The sequence below is a fragment of the Orcinus orca genome, chromosome 10, assembly GCF_937001465.1.
Source record: "Orcinus orca chromosome 10, mOrcOrc1.1, whole genome shotgun sequence".
Classification (NCBI taxonomy): domain Eukaryota; kingdom Metazoa; phylum Chordata; class Mammalia; order Artiodactyla; family Delphinidae; genus Orcinus; species Orcinus orca.
In genome coordinates, this window is record NC_064568.1 from 38,171,397 (window position 1) to 38,198,295 (window position 26,899).

Genomic DNA, 26,899 nt, shown 5'->3' on the forward strand with positions numbered 1-26,899 from the left:
CAAAATAGACCAAAGATCTAAATATAAAAGCCAAAACTATAAATTTCTTAGAAGAAAACATACGGATAAGTCTTCAAGACCTTGGCTTTGGCAATGGTTTCATGACACCAAAGGACAAGCAATAAAAGAAAAAAAAATAGGGGCTTCCCTGGTGGTGCAGTGGTTAAGAATCCACCTGCCAATGCAGGAGACACAGGGTTGAGCCCTGGTCCAGGAAGATCCCACATGCCGTGGAGCACCTAAGCCCGTGCACCACAACTACTGAGCCTGCACTCTAGAGCCCATGAGATACAACTACTGAAGCCCGCGCTCTGTAACAAGAGAAGCCACCGCAATGAGAAGTCCGCGCATCCCAATGAAGAGCAGCCCCCGTTCACTGCAACTAGAGAAAGACCGTGCACAGCAACGAAGACCCAACACAGCCCAAAATAAATAAATATATAAATAAATTTTTTTAAAAAAAGAAAAAAAATAGATGAATTGGACTATATCAAAATTAAAACCTTGTGTATCAAAGGACACTATCAAGCAAGTGAAAGACAACACACAGAATGGGAGAAAATATTTGCAAATCACGTATCTGATAAGGGATAAACATCCAGAAAATATAAAGAACTCTTACAACTTTTTCTTTTTTTTTTTTTTTTGGCCACACTGCACAGCTTGTGGGATCTTAGTTCCCCGACCAAGGATTGCCACTGCAGTCAAAGCACCAAGTCCTAACCACTGGACCACCAGGGAATTCCCAAGAACTCTTACAAATTAACAAGAAGACAGAGGGGAGGGATATATTGGAAGATTGGGATTGACATACACACACTACTATATATAAAATAGATTAACTAATAAGGACCTACACTGTATAGCACAGGGAACTCTACTCAATACTCTGTAATGGCCTATATGGGAAAAGAATCTAAAAAAGAGTGGATATAAATATATGTATAACTGATTCACTTTCCTGTACACCTGAAACTAACACAACATTGTAAATCAACTACACTCCAAAAAAAAAAAAAAAGACAACCTAATCAAAAATGGACTTGAATAAACGTTTTTCCAAAGAAGATATACTAGTGGCTACAAACACAAGAAAAGATGCTCAACATCATTAGTCATTAGGGGAATGCAAATCATCATCATAATCATGATGATGAGATACTATTTCATACCCACTGGTGGTTGTGAAATAGTTTGATGGCTACTATCAAAAAAAAAAAGGAATATAACAAATGTTGGCAAGGATGTGGAGAAATTGGAACCCTCAGACACTGCTGGAGGGAATGCAAAATGGTGCAGCTGCTGTCTGTGGAAAACAGTTTATTGGTTCCTCAAAGAGTTAAAAAATGAAAAGTACCATATGACCCAACAATTCTACTCCTGGGCACTTCCAAAAGAACTGAAAACAGGTTTTCAAACAAAAATTTGCACATGAATATTCATAGCAGTCTTATTCTCAATAGCCAAGAAGTAGAAACAACTCAAATGTCCATCAACTGATGAACAGATAAGCAAGATGTGGTATATCCATATAATATTATTCAGCCATAAAAATAAATGCAGTACTGATACACACTATAACATGGATGAACCTTGAAAACATGCTAAGTGAAAGAAGGCAGACACAAAAGGTCACATAATATATGGTTCTACTTACATGAAATGTTCAGAATAGGCACATTCATAGAGATAAAAAACAGAGTAGTAATAGTGGTTTCCAGAAACTGAGGGAAAGGGGAATGGGGAGAGACTGTTTAATAGATATGGGGTTTCCTTTTAGGATGATGAAAAAGTTCTAGAATTAGACAGTGTTGATGATTGCACTTCATTGTGAATGTACTTAAGGCTACTGAATTATATGCTTTAAAATGGTTAAAATGGTAAATTTAATGTTATGTGTATTTCACCACCTTTTAAAAAATAGTTAAATGTTTTCCTAAATTGACAGCTTAAGGTACTACATCCATGAACTATGAATACTTTGGTCAATGACAATCACAGCTATTCAAATTGTATTCAAAAATGTAAAGCTAAAACTTTTACTTAATTTTATCAAGTTCTACAACACTTTTAATGAATCTTGGTTCAGAAACTTTATATAGATTTTTCAAATTTATTTTTGAAACTAAACAGTAGCAATGAAAAATGACAAAATATATTTTCATGCTCATTTGCAATCAAACTGGACTTCTAAAAAGAGTATAGCCTGGGGCTTCCCTGGTGGCGCAGTGGTTGAGAGTCCGCCTGCCAATGCAGGGGACACGGGTTCGTGCCCCAGTCCGGGAAGATCCCACATGCCGCGGAGCGGCTGGGCCCGTGAGCCATGGCCGCTGAGCCTGCGCGTCCGGAGCCTGTGCTCCGCAACGTGAGAGGCCTACGTATCGCAAAAAAAAAAAAAAAAAAAAAAAAAAAAAGAGTAGAGCCTAAAATCTTTATATATGCCATTCAAGAACAATATGAAGTTGAAGAGAGGAAAAATACCATGGTACCTAAAGTTCTATATCCTTGGAAACCCCTGAATATCCAAAAAAAATGTGTATCTCTCACAGAACCAGCCTCTTTATATACATCATTCCAAACACTAATAAATCCTCTTTACCCCAGGAAGGGTAACTGGGGAGAGGTTATAAGTCAAGGGACTGTTTTTCTTTCAGTTTGTAATCAACAGAAAGCATGGCATATGTCCTTGGGAAAAGGTCTCCAACTACAGACCCAGAACCCTCTATGGCCACAGGCAGTAGCTGGGAAGCAGAAATTATAGATGATCTTGCCCTGACCTCCAGTTCATCTGAAGTGAACCAAGGAAGAAGAGCTTTGCCCTTGGCAATGCATACTACACCAGGCAGCATTCCTGTAGACATGGAGGAGCTGTGATGCTGGATCCTTACTTCTAAGGAGAGGAATTCTTGGCACTTACCCGTTTGCAGTACCAAAAATCCAGGCTTGGTACATACTCAAGGGTGACCTCTTTGTCATGGATCATTAGAGTTCCCTGTAAAGACAAAGACAGAAGCCATTAACATTAACCTTTGGAGAAACAAAGAGACAGGAAAGCACAGAGAGCCTTTCCAGTCCCTAAGTTGAAACATTTTACAAAGAGTGGGCTTATTCATCAGCAAAAGGAAATGGCTGTTATAAGCCACAGACTTGGGACAGTGTGGCAGAGCAAGCTTAAGCTTAGGGAAAGGGAATGGGAGAAGGTGAAATCAGTCTTCAGCCTTGGCTCCTGTGGGTTGGGGCGCTGTCTTTGGGCAGGTTAGGCCCAGTCTACTCCTCCAGAGGTCATGTAGTCCCAGCACGTCCCCCACCTGGCTAGGGAGCTGGCACACTGTCAAGAAGCAAACTCTTTCCTTCTGAAGCACAGAGGCACAGGAGCCCTCTCAATTATCTTCTTTTCCATGGCTAACTCAAATCCCCTTGGTGAGGTAGTAAGGGCTCTTAACTTTGGTGCCTGAAAACTTTTTTTGCAATACTGCTGCATGGCAAAAGCACCAAAAGAAAGAGGTACAACACCGAAGACAGGAAGAAAAGAGGAATGTGAAAGCTTCACGGCAGGTCACATCCTTAGAGCAGGAAACTGAATGGCTGGTGGTGGCAGCAGTGGTGGTAGTGGCGGTGGTGGCAGCAGCATCACTGTGGCTTGGAGCCTTCAGAGTGAGCTGGCCATGAGAACTGAGGAGCAACCATTGGCAAATAAGCACTTTGGGAAAGCCTGGCACCAGAACAGGTGGGAAAAGGGGTTCAACAAGCCTGCAGTTACAGAGCTCCTTTGCCTCTGCATTTTGGACAAGACACGAATTCTTTCACATCAAGAAAAAAATAAATTTTGTTTAATAAACACTAGACAGCAGATATGTGTTAGAGCAGAGGAAAAAAAAATCTCTGCCTACTGACAAGGGACCCTCACCCACACTTGCAAGTGAACTAACCGAGGATGCGACTCTGGAACTAGCCCCTGCGCTGTGTTCATTCTCCGCCCTCTAGGGTCCTCTGTGTCTCCTCAGACAGGGCTCTGAGTTATACAAGGCATTTCTTTGCAATTGGACCTCAGTTTCTTGCTTGAATCCATACATCTGTCAAATAATGCTTTACCTCTCTGCTTTTCACACCAAAAGAGTCAAGAGAAATACATAGAATAAAATTATTGTCTTGTGAAAACAAAACAAAACAAAAAAAAACCTGCCCACCTACCTAAGTCCTAGAATCTGGTCTCTGAGAAACTGTTTCATGGTTTGTTCTCAAGGCTAGAGGACAATGATAATAAAAATTTGCTAACATTTTTTAAGTGCTTACTCAGAGCCAGAAACTGTTAAGTATGTTATCTCATTTAACCCCTAAATGATCCCATGATCATTATCTCCATTTTACAGATGACGAAACATGCTCAGAGAGGTAAGGTTACCCAGCTGGTGAAAGGGAGAGGCAGATTCACTTCTGGGGCTGTAGATAAGGGACTGCCTGCTGCATTTGGCAACTCCTGCTCACTCTTAGGGATAGGTAATCTGCTCTAGGAGCCAATCCAGGAAAGAGAAAAAGCTCTGCAGACAGGGAGGGTCGGGGGATTATCACTCTGCCAAGCTCTACCTATACAGGAGGTTGGTCAAGATGATACCCTTCCACCCAGAGGCAGTATATCATGTCATTTAAGAATATGGACTCTGGGTCAGGTTCCCTAAACTTGCATCCTGACTCCACTCCATGACCTTCATCAGCAAGGTCCTTAACTTCTCTGTGCTTCAGTTTCCTCATTTGTAAAGTAGGAATAACAGTACCTACTTCATAAGGTGGTTATGAAGATTAAGTAAATTAATACATGTCAAGTGCTTAGCATGGGATATAGTTAGGGCTCAATACCTGTATTTCGAGCCCTAAGTGCTAGAAAAGGACTAGTCACTCATTCATCAGATTAGCTACTCACTTCATCTTACTTGCTTGTCAGGTGATAATACTTCACACTCCATTTCAATCTACTGAAAGACTAAGCTTTCATAAGGGAATGGTCACTGCATGTCAGAACCTGTATCTTTATGACAGCGCTTAGTGTTAGTTTTCAAATGCTGGGCCAAATCTGATCAACCAGGCTAAATCTTGCTGGTCTTTTATTATCAGTACCAAGCTCAGTACTTGGTACAGAAAAGGAGCTTAATAAGCAGTTATGGAACGAAAAAAAGACTGAATGGATCCAACTATCCCTGGAAGACTGGAGTGCTTTAGCACACAGCGGCTCTAGAGGAAGGTACTGCTGTCGTGTACACCTGTACACCCAGTCCATAAAACATGGGGGTTGCCATTTGAACAGTGAACAGTGCCATCAGAACAAGGCACTACTGTGAATTGCAGTCAATTGCAAATTCTGATTGTACCACTTGGAGGCATCAGTAGACTCAGGAATTCCTAAGGCAAGGAGCACGTTATACTTATCAGATAACAAATATGATGTTCCAGAAGCTGTTGATGACTTTCTGTCGAAGCTAGGGAACTCGCCCTGCTAGGAGTACTCACAGCATATCAATTTGAGAAGATTACCTTCAATTCATGTGTTACAATGGCATGCATGATTTCTTTTTTTTTTTTGGCAGCACCACGAGGCTTTCAGGATCCTAGTTCTCGGACCAGGGATTGAACCCGTACCCCCTGCAACGGAAGTGCAGAGTCCTAACCACTGATTTCTTATTCCTCAGAGCCCCCTACAACTAAGGCGGCCCTTTCTTCTCAATCTGCACATGGTTAGACATGAGGCTACCAGACACCACTGCTAAAGAATACAAAATGGCTGTTAAACCCATCACTATTGAAGAACAGAGCGAATTGATTTTTTATAAATTTATTTATGGCTGCATGGGGTCTTCTCATTGCGGTGGCCTCTCTTGTTGTGGAGCACGGGATCTAGGCACGCGGGCTTCAGTAGCTGTGGCTCGAAGGCTCTAGAGTGCAGGCTCAGTAGTTGTGGCGCACGGGCTTATTTGCTCCGCGGCATGTGGGATCCTCCCAGACAAGGGCTCGAACCCATGTGTCCTGCATTGGCAGGCAGATTCTTAACCACTGTGCCACCAGGGAAGCCCAGGAGCCAACTGTTTTAATAAGAATAAACAGACACGGGACTTCCCTGGTGGTCCAATGGTTAAGAATCTGCCTTCCAATTCAGGGGACACAGGTTTGATCCCTGGTGGGGGAACTAAAATCCCACTGCCTCGGGGCAACTAAGCCCACGCCCCACAACTACTGAGCCCATGCACCACAACTAGAGAGAAGCCCATGCCCCGCAATGAGGAGCCTGTGTGTTGCAGTGGAGAATCCCACGTACTACAACTAAGACCCGATGCAGCCCAAAACAAATCAATAAATAAATATGTTTTTTAAAAAATTCTAAGAAAAAAAGAATAAACAGACACAAAAAACTCGAATAAGAACAATCAGGTTGATTTATGATTTGATTCCCCAGGTGTTATACAGCGGCTGCCCAGATGTACCAAGCACAGGCGTGACTTATACTGTACTCCTCCCCATTCCTGTCAGGTCTTTTGTTCAGATTTCATAAAGATATGCCAGTGTCTCCTAAGGAAACAACCTGTGGGGAGTTGGATTAATAAGTGGGTAGGATGATTTTGTAACTTTTTGGTTGACCACTTTTTTTTTTTTTGCGGTACGCGGGCCTCTCACTGTTGTGGCCTCTCCCGTTGCAGAGCACAGTCTCTGGACGCGCAGGCTCAGCGGCTCACAGGCCTAGCCGCTCCGCGGCATGTGGGATCTTCCCAGACCGGGGCACGAACCCGTGTCCCCTGCATCAGCAGGCGGACTCTTAACCGCTGCGCCACCAGGGAAGCCTGGATGACCACTTTTAATTGTCTATTACCCACCACCTTCACACACTAGAATTTTTATTCATCATTTGAATTATTGGGTTATTTATTAAGCCACTTGAAGCAAAGGTACCATGAAGACAAGTCTGATTAACCACATCTGGCTTCTAAAGATGTACCACCATATATTTGAAAGTAAAACCAAAGACACCCCCTTTCTCAGTCGTGTTAGATTAGGCGTAAATTAGATTAAAACCTGCTAGAATCCTCCCAAGCCCAAAGCTCTCACTTGACAAAGTCACATATATGTGTCCCTAAGTATATTTCAAAGGGTCTTAATGTGAAAAAGCTGCAAGCAGCGAGAGATAATCACACTCCTGAAGAGCAAAGCGAGTCCTTACTCTCCACCTCAGGGACACTAGAGAGTAGCATATTCTGGGTCTGAGGGCTGCTAAATTCAACATTCACATTTCCATTTCCCTTTTCATCTGCTGCTCTTGGAGACTTCATAACTCCATTTTGTGACTGTTAACCTGTGAAAAGGACTTGGGTCAGAGAATTGAGACTCTATCGTAACTTCCAGCTGGTTTATAACCAAGCCCAAGGATTCTTAAGGTACTGGGGAGGTACAAGAGAAAATGGAAAGGAAAGAACGTTTCTGGCCAGCAGCTTTGCATCTTTTCTGAAGATCTCCCACAAGCAGAGTCACAGTTATACTCTGTATTGAGAATATGATTGCTGTGTGGCATAAAAGATCACCCCATTCAAATATGGAGAGAGAGGGAGACAGACAGGATCAAAGGCAGGGGGAAAGTATGTGAGCCTTGTGAATACAACTCACGCTGAAAAATGAGCAAGCCCTCTTTGCAGATTTGTGCTTCTTCCAAACACAGGATGGGAGAATCAAGTTACTGGTGGCTGAGAACTGGTACTGTCTATCAGAGATAGTAATCTTTTTTTTTTTTTTTTTTTTTTGCGGTACGTGGGCCTCTCACTGTTGCGGCCTCTCCCATTGCGGAGCACAGGCTCCGGACGCGCAGGCTCAGCGGCCATGGCTCACGGGCCCAGCCGCTCCGTGGCATGTGGGATCTTCCTGTACCGGGGCACGAACCCGTGTCCCCTGCATCGGCAGGCGGACTCTCACCAACTGCGCCACCAGGGAAGCCCCAGAGATAGTAATCTTTATTCACAAAGCAATTACGGTTTATAAAGGCATTCTTCACAAATGTCATCTTGATAAATCCTCACAATAGGACATAAATAATACCTACTTCCACATGGGAAAGTATGGCTGAGATACATGGAGCACCCTGCCCAAGATTATAGAGCTAGTTAGCAACTTATATGGGACTGAATGTCAGGTTTTCTTTTCATCATATTGCTTTTCTTTGTTTTTAAACTTCCAAGGTGTCAGTCAACTCATAATACTTGCCACACCAAAGAGGTGGCTTCTCTACTGAAGCCCGCGTGCCGCAACTAGTAAGCCCACGTGCTGCAACTACTGAAGCACGTGCGCCTAGAGCCCATGCTACACAAGAGAAGCCACCGCAATGAGAAGCCTGTGCACCACAGTGAAGAGTAGGCCCCGCTCGCCACAAGTAGAGAAAGTCTGCGTGCAGCAACAAAGACCCAACACAGCCAAAAAAAAAAAAAAAAAAAAAAACAGGTGGTTTCTGATGAAAAGGTGCACAAGGCAAGTCTAAAGAAATTTACAGGCAATGGCCCCACAGGGAGTTTTTAGAGAGACTGCCATAAAGACTCTGTTTCTTGATAGCACTGCCAATCCTCCAACTGGCCTGCTCAAGGTGCTCTTTATGTTCTTAAAGTACCTACAATTACTTTAGGTGCTGTGTCTAAGACAAAGAGGGCTGCTAGTAAGTACATTACCAGGAATTTCAACACCAACAACAATCAAATGGACCTGCTGAAAGAGTAAAGCAAGAGGAACAAAATAACAGGTTTAAAACAGATGTATCTCTTGGTAACTGTGGGAGATTGGTTCCAGGACCCCCACAGATACCAAAATCCAAGGATGCTGAAGTCTCATCTAAAAGCCTCTAGTAGGGCTTCCCTGGTGGCACAGTGGTTAAGAATCCGCCTGCCAATGCAGGAGACAGGGGTTCGGGACCTGGTCTGGGAAGATCCCACATGCCGCAGAGCAACTAAGTCCGTGAGCCACAACTACTGAGCTTGTGCTCTAGAGCCCGCGAACCAAAACTACTGAAGCCCGTGTGCCTAGAGCCCATTCTCCACAAGAGAAGCCACAGCAATAAGCCCGTGCACCACAAGGAAGAGTAGCCCCCACTCGCTGCAACTAGAGAAAAGCCCGTGTGCAGCAACGAAGACCCAATGCAGCCAAAAATAAATAAAATAAATAAATTTATACAAAAAATAAAACAAAATAAAATGGTGTAGTATAGCTGGCCTTCTGTATCTGCAGATGCAGAACCTGTGCATATGGAGGGCTGACCATATGTCATTCCCCTCAGTATAAAAGGGTAGTTTTTATAGAACTCTTTTGCATAGCAGCTAGGCTCATTCCTTCTGGTACAAGGATAAGTTACAGTTCAAACATCTTGTAAAACTCAGTATCCCCAAAGGCCAAAACCAGAATGAGACAGAAAGAGAAAAGGAAAGGAAGGAAGGAGGGAAGTAGAGGCCAAAAATCCTGAAGGAAGTACACAGAAGGCTCTGTGACACCTCTAGCTTGGTCCACTGACAACAACTCTAGCTTGGTCCACTGACTGCCATGTACCCTCTGCTTAGAATGGCCTTTCACCCAACAGAAGCTGAGTTGCCCTCTGAGCCACCAGGAGGGCAGCCACCTGATGGAAACTCCACCAGAAACAAAATAGCACTTGAGGGTCCAATTAATACTGAGGAGCAAAAATAGAACTACCATACGACCCAGCAATCCCACTACTGGGCATATACCCTGAGAAAACCACAATTCAAAAAGAGTCACGTACCACAATGTTCACTGCAGCTCTATTTACAATAGCCAGGACATGGAAGCAACCTAAGTGTCCACTGACAGATGAATGGATAAAGAAGATGTGACACATATATACAATGGAATATTACTCAGCCATAAAAAGAAATGAAATTGAGTTATTTGTAGGGAGGTGGATGGACCTAGAGTCTGTCATACAGAGTGAAGTAAGTCAGAAAGAGAAAAACAAATACTGTATGCTAACACGTACATATGGAACCAAAAAGAAAAAAATTGGTTATGAAGAACCTAGGGGCAGGACAGGAATAAAGACGCAGATGTAGAGAATGGACTTGAGGATATGGGGAGGGGGAAGGGTAAGCTGGGACAAAGTGAGAGAGTGGCATGGACATATATACACTACCAGATGTAAAATAGCTAGTGGGAAGCTGCCGCATAGCACACGGAGATCAGCTCGCTGCTCTGTGACCACCTAGAGGGGTGGGATAGGGAGGGCGGGAGGGAGACGCAAGAGGGAGGAGATATGAGGATATATGTATATGTATAGCTGATTCACTTGCAAAGCAATTACACTCCAATAAAGATGTTAAAAAAAAAAAAAAAAGATTGAGGAGCAAGGAGACACTGCCCTCTGGGCGGCTACTTATCTGGATATCTTTTCTTCTCCAGACAAAAGCACAACAAACATGTTTTCTAAAATGCTACTTAATAACACTGTTTACTGCCTGACCAGTTTAACTGTCATTTCCTAAGAGGACACAACCTACCTCTTGCTAAAACTAAAACCTTATTTGTGCTCTTTGAAGCAGTATGGCTGACCTGTGTTTCACTGGGCCCTACTCACCAGGCTCAGAGTTGGTGGAAGTAAGGTCTCTGTTCCAGAAACACAACACAGGCGCTGACGACACAGGCATCTGGTGCTGAGAATATATTCCACCCACTCCACCACCATTCCCTGCCATTCTTTTGTGTATTTTAAAGTAAGATCCCATAAAATGCCTCTATCATTGTGAAAGAAAATCAGTGATCTGCAGTCTTGGAGATGATTTCATTAACTTAGGTCCTGGAAGACTTAGGATGGATAGACTCATCTACCAGGGGATCTATGAGAGACTTCTATTCTAAGAGTCATTTGAGTCAAAAACAAAGAGGGAAAACATAAACAAACAAACAAATAAATAATCAAAACAGCCAAAAGTCTTTTCGTTCCTTGTGAGAAGATGAGGTCCTATTACAAAGACTGAGACTGCCAGGCAGATGGGGCACTCAGCAAAGTCCCTCACCACAAATATCTTACCATAAAGAAACAATTTACAAGCTCCAGTTAACAGTGCTTAGAATAATCAAACAACTGTGAACCACTAAAATGCAAATATTTTTGAAACTTTCAGTTTGTTATAATTTTGTATGTTTTAGAACAATGTTTCAGCCAATGTTTATAGAGACCTCAGTTTAGTTAAGATTTCCCTGATTATTCAATTACTTATTTCCAAATAAAGATACCATCTAGTTCTTAGTGGAATTAGAAAATTAGGTTTGAACATATCTTACTGATATCCTCAGAATTCCTTTCAGAATTCCGGTTTCTATAACCTCCATTTTATTCTTTCATATTCTAAGATGACTATTGTTCTAGATCCCCTGGCTCTTTTCTTCTGGGAAAAGTGGACCCTAAATTCAACATATACTCATGCTTCATTGTCTAGGTCTCTAAACTGAGTCACCGTAGGGGAAGAAAAAGCAAGTTGCTAAAATCAATGTGGAGAATATACAGCTTCTTATTTTGCTTTGTTTGCTGAATAATGTTCAAACCATTTCTCTCTCATTTCTTTTTCTTACAGAGCTGACGACTGGAGGTAGCAGGAACAGCCAAGAGAGCAGATGAGGCCCACAAGTAGGCCACACTGCTGAGCCTACCACAAAGGCTGCACAATATTCCCCAGGCATCCCCCAAAGAACCAGCAGCTATTCTTCTGGCCTCACCATTGAAAAGAGATTATTTCTCCTGGCTCTTTACCTACTACCTCCCACCCAAGAATCTTAGCTCTCTTGAAGGTGGTCTCTATTAGCCTCTCTGGCTTCAGTGTTCTGGGCTCAGACACTTCAGAGAATCCTGCTAACATACTTTCTGCAGAAACAGGGCCTTGAAAAGATGAATAAAATACAAAGCTGCCAGACTTCTGAACACTCACTGTTCAACTGCCATTTTAGCAGAAGTAACCACCCACCATTCTTTATTTCTTAGTCAAAAAGCTATAGACCCACTGCCACTCTGACAGAAGCTACAAGACTAACAATGGAAGTTTCAAGTCAGAAAAGGTCCACTAGAACAAGTTGGATCCCTAACTCTTTTAATTAATTAATTAATTAATTTTTGGTTGTGTTGGGTCTTCATTGCTGCGCCCGGGCTTTCTCTAGTTGCGGTGAGCAGGGGCTACTCTTCGTTGCGGTGCGTGGGCTTCTCACTGCGGTGGTTTCTCCTGTTGCGGAGCACGGGCTCTAGGCGCACAGGCTTCAGTAGTTGTGGCACATGGGCTTAGTTGCTCCGCGGCATGTGGGATATTCCCGGACCAGGGTTTGAACTCGTGTCCCCTGCATTGGCAGGTGGATTCTTAACCACTGCACCACCAGGGAAGTCCTCCTAACTCTTAGATCTACTCATTCTCACATGCAAATAACAGAATTATCAAACTTCAGCCCCTAATAAAAACAAGGGATGGCTTTTCACATGGAAGATGTGCCCACATTAAATTAGTCCATACTGAGGAAGCAACATCTGCTGAGCTGTAATATCATGGCTGCCATTGCAACAGATACATATAGAGAATGAGGGAATGATCTCTGCACAGCGCAGAAATCTCTGGTAATCCAGGAGTTTGGGAGAAGACAAAGCCAGCGGGTCTCTAACACTATCCCAGCTAGAGGTACTATCAAGTGCTACAAAGGCACAGCCTCTGGCCATGAAGAAACCCTCCTGGTCAGACCTGTGTGCCCTGGAAATATAACAGAGACTTAACCCTTGGATGCCTTGAAACACTCTCAAGACCTAAGATACACCATCCAATGTATTAAAAGGCATCCCTTATATTTGTTTGAAGACCACCAAAATAACCAAGATAAGTGATCATATAATTGAAAATTTCTCCTCTTTATAAGAAAAACTGGGGAAAAAAACACATTAAAAAGGGGAGAGCCTTGAGCAGTGTCAGGAAGCATCTTGAGGTTTCTAGCACACAGAATAGCAGGCATGTCTAGATTTTTTAAGAAAGTTCCAACTTCATGTTTTGTCCTATCAAAAGGCTATGTGGGGCTTCCCTGGTGGCGCAGTGGTTGAGAGTCCACCTGCCGATGCAGGGGACATGGGTTCGTGCCCCGGTCCAGGAAGATCCCACATGTCGCGGAGTGGCTGGGCTCGTGAGCCATGGCCGCTAAGCCTGCGCGTCCGGAGCCTGTGCTCCGCAATGGGAGAGGCCACAACAGTGAGAGGCCTGCGTACCGCAAAAAAAAAAAAAAAAGGCTATGTGTCAGGCAACGCAAACCAATTTGACATTTGAAGATGGTTAACGTTACAACACAGCTGGCTCCTCTCCAAAAGATTTCAGTTCAATACACTAAGATTATTTCTTCTTGTGGAAAGACTTCTAGAGTTTTATAGATTAAAAAATGCCTTTACCCTTTCCCTACCGACTCCTCATCCCCCAAAATCAGTAGCCAGAACAGGCTATGTATTCATTATTCAAGAACAACTGTTTTCTCACAGCAGACTAGGCATGGGGGGGTTCAGTGGTGAACAAAACCTAGCAAGGCTCTCATGAAGATTATTTTTTAAAGCACTAGGACAACAAACAAGTACAGTTTTAAACAAATAAACAGCACATATCTCTATCTGAAATTCTTATCAGGAGAAATACAGAATGGAAAGTGTTCTTTAACATTGCCAGAAGTGAAGAGGGACAAAAGGAGAGTGAGAAAGTTTATGCTAAGAGGTCAACTGTGTGACACAGTTCACCAGGTATAAAGTGCACTGTGAGCAGCACATACAATGGACAAAGCTGGATGTGACCCAGAGAGGAGAAAATGATAAACCACACTTAAGAAAAGTGAGAGAGGCTGGCTTCCCTGGCGGCTCAGTGGTCAGGAGTCCGCCTGCCAATGCAGGGGAAACGGGTTCAAGCCCTGGTCCGGGAAGATTCCACATGCCGCAGAGCAACTAAGCCTGTGTGCCACAACTACTGAGCCTGAACTCTAGAGTCTGTGAGCCACAACTACTGAGCCCTCGTGCTGCAACTACTGAAGCCCGCGTGCCTAGAGCCCGTGCTCCGCAACAAGAGGAGCCACCACAATGAGAAGTCCGTGCACTGCAACGAAGAGTAGCCCCCGCTCGCTGCAACTAGAGAAAGCCCGCAAGCAGCAATGAAGACCCAACACAGCCAAAAATAAAATAAAATAATTTATATTGAAAAAAAAAAAAGTGAGAGAGGGACTTCCCTGGTGGTCCAGTGGTAAAGAATCCACCTTCCAACACAGGGGACGCGGGTTAGATCCTTGGTCAGGAAACTAAGATCCCACATGCCGCGGGGCAACTAGGCCCGCACGCCACAACTACTGAGCTCGTGCACGTCAACAAGAGAGCCTGCGTGCCGCAAACTACAGAGCCCACATTGCTCTGGAGCCCACGCACCCTGGAGCCTCCGCGCCACAACTAGAGAAGAGAAAACCCGCATGCCACAGCTAGAAAGAGGCCCGCGCACTGCAACAAAAGATCCCACATGCCTCAACTAAGACCCGACACAGCCAAAAATAAATAATAAAATAAATAAACAATACATAAATCTTAAAAAAGAAAGAAAGAAGAGTAAGAGAGCCAGAAATAAATAAGATCAAGATATATTCTTTTTCTTGCTAAGATGGGCCTGGCAGAAATGCTAGTGCCTTCAGGAATGGGGCATTCTACTTCTGCCCTCTATAAATCTTACAGTTTACATATAATAAGTTGTAGAATAACTCATACAGAAAAACTACATCCAAAGCTGCCTAGGTAAAATATGGTCTTTATCATACTACAACTTCTCTAGCTTCTGAATCTATTGATCTTATATTCAAATTTTAGACACTGACATCAACACTGGTCTATTCCACATCATAAGCTTTAGCTACTAGTCATAAGTCTATGTGACATTTTAAAAAATACAAAAACAGAAGCATACATTTTAATTATATTTTATTTATATAGTTTATTATTGTTTAGTATATTTATTATTATTATCAGGATAACTAAAGTTTGAAGAAATAAGTTCCATAACCTAAAAGAATTTGGAATCTGGTTCTTAGCCTGGAAAATTAAGAGACTACAAGTAGTCTCCCAATGCCTATTTGCTTTCTTTTTCTTGGAAGCAAACCCTTGATTTTTAACTGGGTACATGGCTGCCTGAAATAAAGAAGTTTTCCAGCCCTCCCTGCAGTTAAGTGAAGCCATAAATTCTAATACACTGGACATAAGCAGAAATAGTACTTGCAAAGTTCAGGAACTATTCTTGAAGGGAGAACCATGTCCATTTTCATCCCTTCTTCTTTTCCACTGGTCAGCAAGTCAAAGTGATGGCTGACACTCAAGCAGGTAGAAGTCACAGGTTGAGGATGATAGGGTTACACAACTAAAAGAGACTGGGTCCCTGATGATCATACCACCATAAGAAAACCTGGATGGCTTAGACTTCATTTACGGTAAAGAGAAATAAATCACCTCATTTTAAGCCACCGTTATTTCTAGTGTTTTGTCACTCACCAAATCTAATCCTAACTGATAGAGATGCTTTTGGAAATTATTGGTGATAGGCAGAGGTAGGTATTTTGCCGTAAAGACTATGAAATAAAAAGAAAGCTGTAAATTAGTTAAATAGTGAAACGAAAGACACAAAAAATGACAGTGAAAAAACTGCATGTTTATTCTGCCAGGCATCAATCTTGTATCTCTATCAGTTACCTAAAGGTCCTGCTGTCACTTCACACTCAACAACCATCTTCGTCCCTCCCTTCCAAACGCCTTCCTTTTCCAGATGTTTTATTTCTGTTCAAGGTACTACCGTTCTTCTAACCTCTGAGTGGCCTCTGAGTCTACCCTCCCTCTTGCCCCTCTGTCCAATATCCAGTGTTACCAAACCTCAGAGAGTCTTCTTTCAAACCTGACTTCTTCATTACATACCTGCTCCCAGCCCCTAGTGGAAGCCATCATCTCCTCACATCTCAATTTCTGCTCCAGATTCTAAAAGACCTTTTCCTCTTCAGTTTCACCCCTCTAGTCAAGTCTATATACTACCACAAGAAGAGTTTCCCTATAGTGTCATTTTGACTTTGTTACATTCTTGTGGTTCCCTCATGTTTTTAAATTAAAGACTAAATGTAAGGCCCTTGACAACCTACTTGCACATTCCAAGCTATTCCTTTCACTAATTCCTGGAGTATGAGGACAAGAATCAAACAGAAACTTGGAAATTAGAACAAACAAGATGTGGCAACCTCTGTTAGAATAGAAACAGTATATTACTATCTGCTATCAAAGATAACAAGGTAGAAGCCTAATAGAAGTACCAGAATCTGGCAAGTCAAGAGGCTACTCAGGTTGGGAGAACAAGAGACTTCTACATTATGCAGAAACTAAAAAGATCACTAAAGGCTTATGAAGAAGGAATACAGAGTCAGAAACTACTTTTAAGTTGTATTAATATCCAGAAACAAATATTTATTTAGCACATCATGTGTTGCCAGTTATAGGTCTAAACCATTTAGGCAGTGAAGGAAATAAAAGTGAAAAAAAGAAACAGTCCCTGCCCTCTTGGATCTTTAAATCCAGAGACGTCTATTTCTGGTAACACCTGCTTTACTGTACATAGATCTTTGTTAGTCATGACCTGGGCACTTTGTCTGGTTTAGCTATTTACACCTTTATTCCGTGTTTCTCAGGGTTCCAGTGCTATCTTGAAACTACCTAAGCAAACGCCTGACAACACAGAGTCCTGTTCCTCCCAAGCACTCAAATGAGCCACAAGAAGAATTTTCCTAGGCAAGGCGCCCAAACTAATGTTCTCTGACCTTAAAGAGGTCCAGCTGAGCTTAGAAACCAGATAGGAACAAACACAAACATTTCTCTGAGCTGGCACTCCTCCAGTTTATAGGGAACCGAACATATCCTGCATTGCTCTGGATTCACAGTGCACAAGAATCACATCGAAGAAGAAGAAAGAAAAAGACCTTTATATCTTTAAAATACCTCAGGCGGGGCTTCCCTGGTGGCGCAGTGGTTGGGAATCCGTTTGCCAATGCAGGGGACAAGGGTTCAGGCCCTGGTCCAGGAAGATCCCACATGCCGCGGAGCAACTAAGCCCGTGCGCCACAACTACTGAGCCTGCGCTCTGGAGCCTGTGAGCCACAACTACTGAGCCCATGTGCCACAACTACTGAAGCTCGTGTGCCTAGAGCATATGCTCTGCAACAAGAGAAGCCACTGCAATTAGAAGACCGTGCACCGCAACGAAGAGTAGCCCAGACCGCGCAGCTACAAAGACCCAGCACAGCCAAAAATAAATAAATAAAATAAATAGATTTATTTAAAAAAAAAAAACCTCAGGAATTAGACAACCTGAGCATTATCAGATGCATAGGCAGAAATAATAAATGTGCCATTTAACAGTTGACTATGAGAAGGAGAACCTATAAGGAATGGAAAGAAGAAAACTAGCTGTTCAACCATCAACTGCAAATCCTGGATATGCTCAAAACCCAAATAACAAAGGCTGATCTATGTCCAGGGCAACAAGTGCCCTGAGGCATCTGGCTGAAAATAACAAAACAAAACAACATGAAACAAGACAAAAAACCCAACAACAACAAAAAAACAATCCATAGTCCAAGGGAGAATTCAAAATGGCAGCATGAATGCCCAAAGGCATCCAAAACAGAACTGAAACCTGGCCATTGGAACTGTGAGTATTCCATGTTTTCAATAACACACCACTCCAATATGGGGCCTAATCCATTTGGAGAAAGCTCTTGAAAAAAATACCTGAAAACTTTAGCATTTCCACTCCTAGACATACATCCAAGAGAACTGAAAATGTATGTTTACACAAAAATTTGTACATGAATATTCACAGTAGCATTATTCATAATAGCCAAAAGTGGAAACAACCCAAATGTCTATCAACTAACTAACGGATAAAGAAAATGTATTACAACCATACAATGGAATATTCAACTATAAAAAGAAATGAAGTACTAATTCATACTACAACATGAATGAACTTTGAAAGCTTTATGCTAAGTGAAAGAAGTCAGTCACAAAAAAGTGTATGATCCCATTTATATGAAACATCTCAAACAGGCAAATCTATAGAGACAGAAAGTAGATTAGGGGACTTCCCTGGCAGTCCAGTGTTTAAGACTCCATGCTTCCACTTCACGGGGCATGGGTACGATCCCTGGTCTGGGAACTAAGATCCCGCATGCCATGCACAGCACGGCCGAAAAAAGAAAAAAAGAAAGTAGATTAGTGGACGGTAAAAGCGTGAAACAGGGAAAGGTGAAGGGAAATGGGAGCAACTGCTAATGGGTGCAGGTTTCTTTTGGGGTGATGAAAATGTTCACGAGTTAGATAGTGGTGATGGCTGCATAATTCTGTGAATATATTATACTAAATGCCACTTAAACTGTACACTTTAAAACGGTGAATTTTAAGATATGTGGACTATATCTTAATTAAAACAAACCAAAACAAAAAAAGCTTTCAGGGCTGCAAGACTATTGCCAGAACAAAGACATTCAGTTATTTCATTCCTCTCTCTTTGCCATACCCTGGCCCACTTAACCTGTCCCCACCCCACAGCCTCTCAGTGAGTACTCTGCCCCCAGCCTTTTCTCCTCTAACTGTGCATACCACTGCCACACTCATCCTCCTTAGCACACCTCAATTCTTGCCCAAAGCTCTGGTTCCCAATGACCATATATAACTGAAAATTATAGAGAACTCTAACTAGAAGGGAACATCCATTTTCCCAACAAAAAGATGGCCAAAAGGCAACTTGACCAACCTTTTTTTAAAAAATTTATTTATTTTATTTATTTATTTTTGGCTGCATTGGGTCTTTATTTTTGGCTGCAAAAGGCAATTTGACCAACCTTTTTTTTTTAAAAAATAAATTTATTTTTGGCTGCATTGGGTCTTCATTGCTGCGTGTGGGCTTTCTCTAGTTGCGGCAAGCGGGGTCTACTCTTGGTTGCGGTGTGCGGGCTTTTTGTCGTGGTGGCTTCTCTTGTTGTGGAGCACAGGCCCCAGGTGCACGGGCTTCAGTAGTTGTGGCACGTGGGCTCAGTAGTTGTGGCTCGCGGGTTCTAGAGTGCAGGCTCAGTAGTTGTGGCGCATGGGCTTAGTTGCTCCGTGGCATGTGGGATCTTCCCGGACCAGGGCTTGAACCCGTGTCCCCTGTGTTGCCAGGCAGGTTCCCAACCACTGCGCCACCAGGGAAGCCCAATTTGACCAACCTTGAATGAATAAACTTTAGGGATATGAAATAGCCAAATGTCTACTTAATTTATTAATTAGTTTTATATGTTTAAATTATAAAACAACATGGTCTGAATTACAACTGTACCCCCAATACCTATACACTGGCAGGCATATAAACACAGCAAGGAGCTCAGCAGCTACTGAATGACTGTATCTAGGCAGCAATCAATGAAGTTTAAACTACTAGGTGACAGACTGAGGATACACTCAAAATCCAAGTCCACCGATGGGTATATGTTAACAGGAATGAGTGTACCTATTCACCAAGAGAAGTAATAACTACGAAATAGCCCCAAATGGAAAAAAAACCAAACAAAACCCAACCCTCCATGTTCTTTGACAGTGGAACCAATGAATAAATTGTGGTATGTTCTTTTTCTTTCTTTAAATATTTGTTTGTTTGTTTATTTATTTAATTTTTGGCTACATTGGGTCTTAGTCGCGGCAGGCAGGATCTTTGTTGTGGCATGCAGGATTCTCTGCTGTGGCACACGGGCTCAACAGGTGCAGTTTAATGGCTCTCTAGTTGTGACACGCAGGCTCCAGAGCACGTGGGCTCTGTAGTTGTGGCCCGAGTGCTCAGTAGTTGTGGCACATGAGCTTAGTTGCCTTGTGGCATGTGGGATCTTAGTTCCCTGACCAGAGGTTGAAACCATGTCCCCTGCATTCGAAGGGGAATTCTTAACCACTGGACTGCCAGGGAAATCCCTGTGGTATGTTCTTATACTGAAAGACCGTACAACAATGAAAATGAACACATCCCACTTAAACACAAAATGAATTTTAAAAACAATACTCAGTATAGAAGTCAGGTAGAAGAACACATCATGTGTGATTCCATATACATAAGGATCAAAAGCAAGTCAAAGGACTCTACAGAACGACAACTTAGGACAGTGACTACCTCTGGGAAGGGGAGAAAGATTAATGACCAGGAGAGGCTTCTTCACATGGAGCAGCATCCTGTTTATTAACCTCGGCTGCAGTTACATAGGTCCTTGGACAGAACGTTTGTGTCCACCCCCCTACCCCAATTCATATGTTGAAGCCCTAATCCCTAATGTGACGGTATCTGGAGGTAGGATGTAATTAGGTCATGAGGGTAGAGCCTTCATGAATGAGATTAGTACTCTAAGAGACAAACAAGAGAGAATCTTTCTCTCTACCATGTGAGGATACACAACAAGGCAGCAATCTGCAAACCAGGAAGAGGGCCCCCACAGGGAAACATACTGGCTGGCACCATGATCTTGGACTTTTCAGCCTCTAAAACTGTGACAAATTTCTACTATTTAAGTACTGTAACCAGTCTATGATATTTTGTTATAGCACCCAAACTAAGAAAATAGGTGTATTCAACTTGTGACAATTCACTGAATAGTATGCTTATGATCTCTGCTCTTTACTGTAAGTACGTGATACTTCAAAAAGCAAAGAAGAGAGAGAAGAAATAATGATTTAGAGACAGTACCCCTTCCATTTGTACACTTCTATTTTATTCAAGCTTTTTACATGCTGCATTTTTAATCACCAACAGAGCCATTTTAGGTCATCTAGCAGTTCTCTAGAGCACATCATTCATTCATTTATTTATGGCTGCATTGGGTCTTCGTTGTTGCATGCTGGCATTCTCTAGTCGTGGCAAGTGGGGGCTACTCTTCGATGCAGTGCATGGGTTTCTCATCGCGGTGGCTTTTTTTGTTGTGGAGCAGGGCTCTAGGCACATGGGTTTCAGTAGTTGTGGCACACAGGCTCAGTAGTTGTGGCTCGCGGGCTCTAGAGCGCAGGCTCAGTAGTTGTGGTGCACAGGCTTAGCTGCTCTGCGGCATGTGGGATCTTCCCAGACCAGGGCTTGAACCCGTATCCCCTGCATTGGCAGGCAGATTCTTAACCACTGCACCACCAGGGAAGTCCAAACACATCATTTTTAAAAAATTTATTTTATTGAAGTTTAGTTGATTTACAATGCTGTGTTAATTTCTGCTGTACAGCAAAGTGATTCCATTATACATATATATATTCTTTTTCATATTCTTTGACATTATGATTTATCAAGGATATTGAACACTGAGTTCCCTGTGCTATACAGTAGGACCTTGTTGTTTATCCATCGTATACGTAATAGTTTGCATTTGCTAATCCCAAACTCTCAGTCCATCCCTCCCTCTCGCACTCCCCTTCCCTCTTGGAAACCACAAGTTTCCTCTATGTCTGTGAGTCGGTTTCTGTTTCAAAAATAAGTTCATTTGGGCTTCCCTGGTGGCACAGTGGTTGAGAGTCCGCCTGCCGATGCAGGGGACACGGGTTCATGCCCCGGTCTGGGAAGATCCCAGATGCCGCAGAGCGGCTAGGCCCGTGAGCCATGGCCATTGAGCCTGCGCGTCGGGAGCCTGTGCTCCGCAACGGGAGAGGCCACAACAGTGAGAGGCCCGCGTACCACAAAAAAAAAAAAGTTCATTTGTGTCATATTTTAGATTCTGACTTAGTATGATAATCTCTAGGTCCATCCATGTAGCTGCAAATGGCATTATTTCATTCTTTTTTATGGCTGAGTAGTATTTCATTATATATATGTACCACATCTTCTTTATCCATTCTTCTGTCAATGGACACTTATTTAGGTTGTTTCCATGTCTTGACTATTGTGAACAGTGCTATGAACATAGCGGTGCATGTATCTTTTTGAATTATAGTTTTATCCAGATATATGCCCGGGTGTGGGATTACTGGATCATATAACAACTCTAGGTTTTGAGGAACCTGTATACTGTTTTCCACAGTGGCTACACCAATTTACGTTCCCACCAACTGTGTAGGAGGGTTTCCTTTTCTCCACACCCTCTCCAGCATTTGTTATTTGTAGATTTTTTAATGATGGCCATTCTGACCAGTGTGAGGTAGTACCTCATTGTAGTTTTGATTTTCATTTCTCTAATAATTAGTGATGTTGAGCATCTTTTCATGTGCCTGTTAGCCATCTGTATGTCTTTTTTGGAGAAATGTCTATTTAGGTCTTCTGCCCACAAAATGTGGTATATCTTAAGCAAATTTGATGGCAATTAAAATGATGTGCTCTAAAAAGGGAACCATTTGTACAACCGAAGCCCAAGACATACAGATCATGCTGTTTGGAGCTGCTGATAATGCTAATAAATGCTTTATGTAGCAAGTCTTCACTTCAATCAAAACATGTTGGGAGACTTCCCTGGTGGTCCAGTGGGTAAGACTCTGCGCTCCCAATGCAGGGGGCCCAGGTTCGATCCCTGGTTGGGGAACTAGATCCTGCATGCGTGCTGTAACTAATAGTTCGCATGCCACAACTAAGGAGCCCACCTGCCGTAACTAAGACCCAGCACAACCAAATTAAAAAAAAAGAGAGAGAGAGAAACAGAAACCTACTCACAGACATAGAGAACAGACTTGTGGTTGACAAGGGGGAAGAGGGGTGGGGGAGGGACGGATTGGGAGTTTGGGATTAGCAGATGCAAACTATTATATATAGAATGGATAAACGACAAGGTCCTACTTTATAGCACAGGGAACTCTATTCAATATCCTGTGATAAACCATAATGGAAAAGAATATGAAAAAGAATGTATATATATGTATAATGGAATCACTTTGCTGTACAGCAGAAATTAACACAACATTGTAAATCAATTAAACTTCAATAAAATAAATTTTAAGAAGATATACCACATTTTGAATCTGTGAATAATGTTATTGTGGGGAAGTTTATCGTACGCCCGAGTATTTTTTGGCATGAAACTACAATAGTCAATTCTTTCAATGGTCCTGTAAGTGAATTTGAATACTTGTTTTATTAAACATGTTATCCAACTCTTTATTTTTGAGATTATAACCCTGGAATAATCACCAAAACTGTGTTAAATTTCTTTGCCTGCTTAAAAAAAAAAAAAGGATTCTCTTTTCTGAGGGATAAAGTTTTGAGAAACCCCATGTCATATTCAGGTAATATACCTATTTTCAACATTTCAAAAAGTCTAATAGATATCCCTTAAGACTAGACAGGGTAACTAAGATGTCCTCTTTTTTTCACTTTTAGCTGAATATTCATCAGGAACCAACAATTTACAAAAGAAATACAAATAACTAGTAATCAAATGTAAAAACATTCTATTTCACTAATAACCTAAGACAGAAGATTAAATCACTCCCTTCTTTGCTACACGGGCAACATTTTTTTAAAAAATTATGAAATATTTCAAACATACAGCAAGTTTGAGAACACAATAACACACATCCATGTACGACCACTCAATAAAAATATTTTGTTATTAACACTTGGCACCCATTGGGATGCAGGGAAGACAGGTACTCTCAAACACTGTTGGTAAAAAATAAATCAGGAAATTTCTGGATGGCAATTTGACTATATTTATTAAGTCATAAAATATGCTTACCTCTTAATCTGGCAAGTCTACCTGGAGAAATTAACTTAAAGAAGTAATTAAGGATGTATGACTATTGAGCTACAAGGAGATTCATCATAGCATTCTTTAATAAAATAAAGAAATAATCTCAAAATATCAAATGAAGAACTCGTTAAATCATGGTAATCTATACTATGGAGCATTACAGAGCCATTAAAAGTGGTATGATAAAAATGTATTTAATGACAAGGAAATATGCCCACAATACTTGAAAAGAAAAGGTTATAAAATCATGTGTACAAGATTATCCTACTTTGTAAATACAAAGGTTATGGATGATAAGTACATAGGAAAATTTGAAAGGGTACACATCAAAATAACAGCAATAATCTATTCAATGTTTATAGACTATTTCATCCAAAAATAGAAGAATACACATTCTTCTCAAGCTTCGATGGAACATTCACTGACACAGACAACATTCTGGGCCAAAAAACACACCTTATCACATTTAAAATAGAAATTATAAATGTATGTTCTCAGACCACAACATAATAAAACTAGAAATCAATAACAGAAAGATAGCTGTAAAATCTCCAAATACCTGGAGATTAAACAACACATTTCTAAATAACACATGGATCAAAGAAGAAATCTCTCAAGAGAACTTTTTTTTAAAATTTGAAACTAAATGAAGCTGAAAACACAACTTGTTGAAATTTGTGGGATGCAGGGAAAGCAGTGCTCAGAAGGAAATTTATAGCACTGAATGCACATAATAGAAAAAATGAAGATCTAAACTCAATAATCTAAACCTCCACCTTAGAAAACTATAAAAAGAAGAGCAAGTTAAATCCAAAAAGAGCAAAAGAAATGATAAAAATAAGCACAGAAATCAATTATACTGAAAACAGAGAATTCATAGAGAAATATCAATGAAACTAAAAGTTAGGTTTTTAAAAATATCAATAAAATGGATAAACACCTAACCAGGCTAACTAAAAAAAAGAAAGATACAAATTACTAATAGCAAAAATGAAATAGGGGCCATCAGTACTGATTTCATGGACAATAAAAGGATAACAAAGGAATATTATGAACAACTCCATGCCCACAAATTTGATAACCCTGGTGAATAGGAGCAATTCTTAGAAAAACACAACCTGTTAAAACTCACACAAGAAGAAAAAGACAATCTGTATAGGTCTATATCTACTAATGAAATTGGATCAATAATAATCTTCCAAAACTGAAAGCACCAGGCCCCGATGAGTTCACTGATGAAGGCTACCAAACATTTAAGGAATTTATACTAATTTTCTACGTCTCTTCCAGAAGACAGAAGTAGAGGACACATTTTCTAACTCATTCTATGAGGCAGACATCACCCTAATACTAAAACCAGACAAAGATATTACAAGAAAAAAACCAATATCTCCCATGAGGGTAGATGTAAAAATCCTCAACAAAGTATTAGCAAAGCAAATCCAACAATGTATGTAAAGAATTATATGCCATAAACAACTGGAATTTATTCCAGGTATGCAATGCAAGGTTGGTTCAACTTTGAAAAATCAATTAATATAATCCATCACATCAACAGGCTAAAAAAAAAAAAAAAGAATTACAAGGTCATATCAATAGAAGCAGAAAAAGCATTTACAAAATCCAACAGCCATTCATGATAAAAACTCTCAGCAAACTAGAATAGATGGGAACCTCTTCTACTTGCTATAGAACAATGAGGGTGGAGAGGGGTGGGGCAGAACCCTAGAGCTGGCAAATAAGCTTATGAAAAGATGCTCACATTCTATGTCATCAGGGAAGTACAAATTAAAATGAGACACCATTACATAGCTATTAGAATGTCCTGAATACTGACATCAAATGCTGGTGAGGATGTGGAGCAACAGGAATTCTCATTCACTGCTGGTGGGAATGCAAAATGCTACAGCCACTCTGGAAGACAGTTTGGCAGTTTCTTACAAAACTAAACATACTCTTACCATGAAATCCAGGAACTGCACTCCTTAGTATTACCCAAATAAATGGAAAACTTATGCCCATACAAAACCCTACATATGGATGTATCCTATAGCAGCTTTATTCATAACTGCCAAAACTCAGAAGCAACTAAGTTGCCCTTTAGGTGAATGAATAAACAAACTGTGGTACATTCAGACAATAAAGTATTATTCAGAGCTTCAAAAAAAAAAAAGAGCTATCAAAACACAAAAAGACATGGAGGAAACTTAAATCCATATTACTAAGTGAAAGAAGACAATTACTAGCAAGTGCATATTACTATGTGAAAGAAACCAATCTGCAAAAAGCTACATATTGTATGATTCCAACTACATGGGATTCTGGAACAAACTATGGAGACAGTAAAAAGAAAATGGTCGCTAGGGGTTTGCAACCCAGCAACCATTGAGGAAAGGATGAACAGGTAAAGCACAGAGGATTTTTAGGGCAATGAAACAACTCTGCATGTACTATAATGGTTGATATATGTCATTATCAATTTGTCCAAACTCACAAATCTACAACACCAAGAGTGAACCCGCATGTAAACTATGGCCTTTGAGTTGACAATGATGTATCAATGTTGTTTCACTGATTGTAATAAGTGTACCACAGTGGATGGTGAAGAAGGCTGTGGGTGTGGTGTTGGAGGTGGGATGCTCAATATTTTTGCGAGCCTAAAACTGCTCTAAAAAACAAAGTCTATTTAAAAGGTGAAAAGAAAAAGTCCATTAATTTATTTTTTTAAAAAAAGCAATATAGGGCTCCCCTAGTGGCACAGTGGTTAAGAATCCGCCTGCCAATGCAGGGGACACAGGTTCAAGCCCTGGTCCAGGAAGATCCCACATGCCGCAGAGCAACTAAGCCCATGCACCACAACTACTGAGCCTGCGTGCCTAGAGCCCGTGCTCCCCAACAAGAGAAGCCACCACAATAAGAAGCCTGCAAACCGCAACGAAAAGTGGCCCCTACTCGCCGCAACTAAAGAAAGCCTGCGTGCAGCAACGAAGACCCAATGCAGCCAAAAATAAATAAATAAAAAGCAATATAGAGATCACTGGAGATACTAACCCTTTTCTCTTAACCTGTGTTTTCTACTTTTTCTACAGTAAAATGAGTAACAACCACATAGAAGAGTGGGTGAGGTGGTGAAGAACCACCCTAACTA

At 41.4% G+C, this 26,899-nt stretch overlaps 1 protein-coding gene across 4 annotated transcripts in view; it reads right to left on the bottom strand.

The window, feature by feature from the left end:
* The window catches only part of RBM6 (RNA binding motif protein 6), a 204,842-nt gene that overhangs the window by 19,915 nt on the left and 158,028 nt on the right, over positions 1 to 26,899 (bottom strand). For 2 of the 4 annotated variants that reach the window (XM_004267820.2, XM_049716383.1), the window contains one exon: positions 2,918 to 2,992. The exons of 1 other annotated variant lie outside the window; for it this stretch is intronic. In XM_004267820.2, coding sequence (XP_004267868.1) covers positions 2,918 to 2,992 — 75 coding nt within the window. Of the gene's footprint in view, positions 1 to 2,917; positions 2,993 to 3,929; positions 4,097 to 26,899 lie in introns of all 4 variants that reach the window. One more of the 4 variants, XM_049716382.1, reaches the window with a different exon arrangement.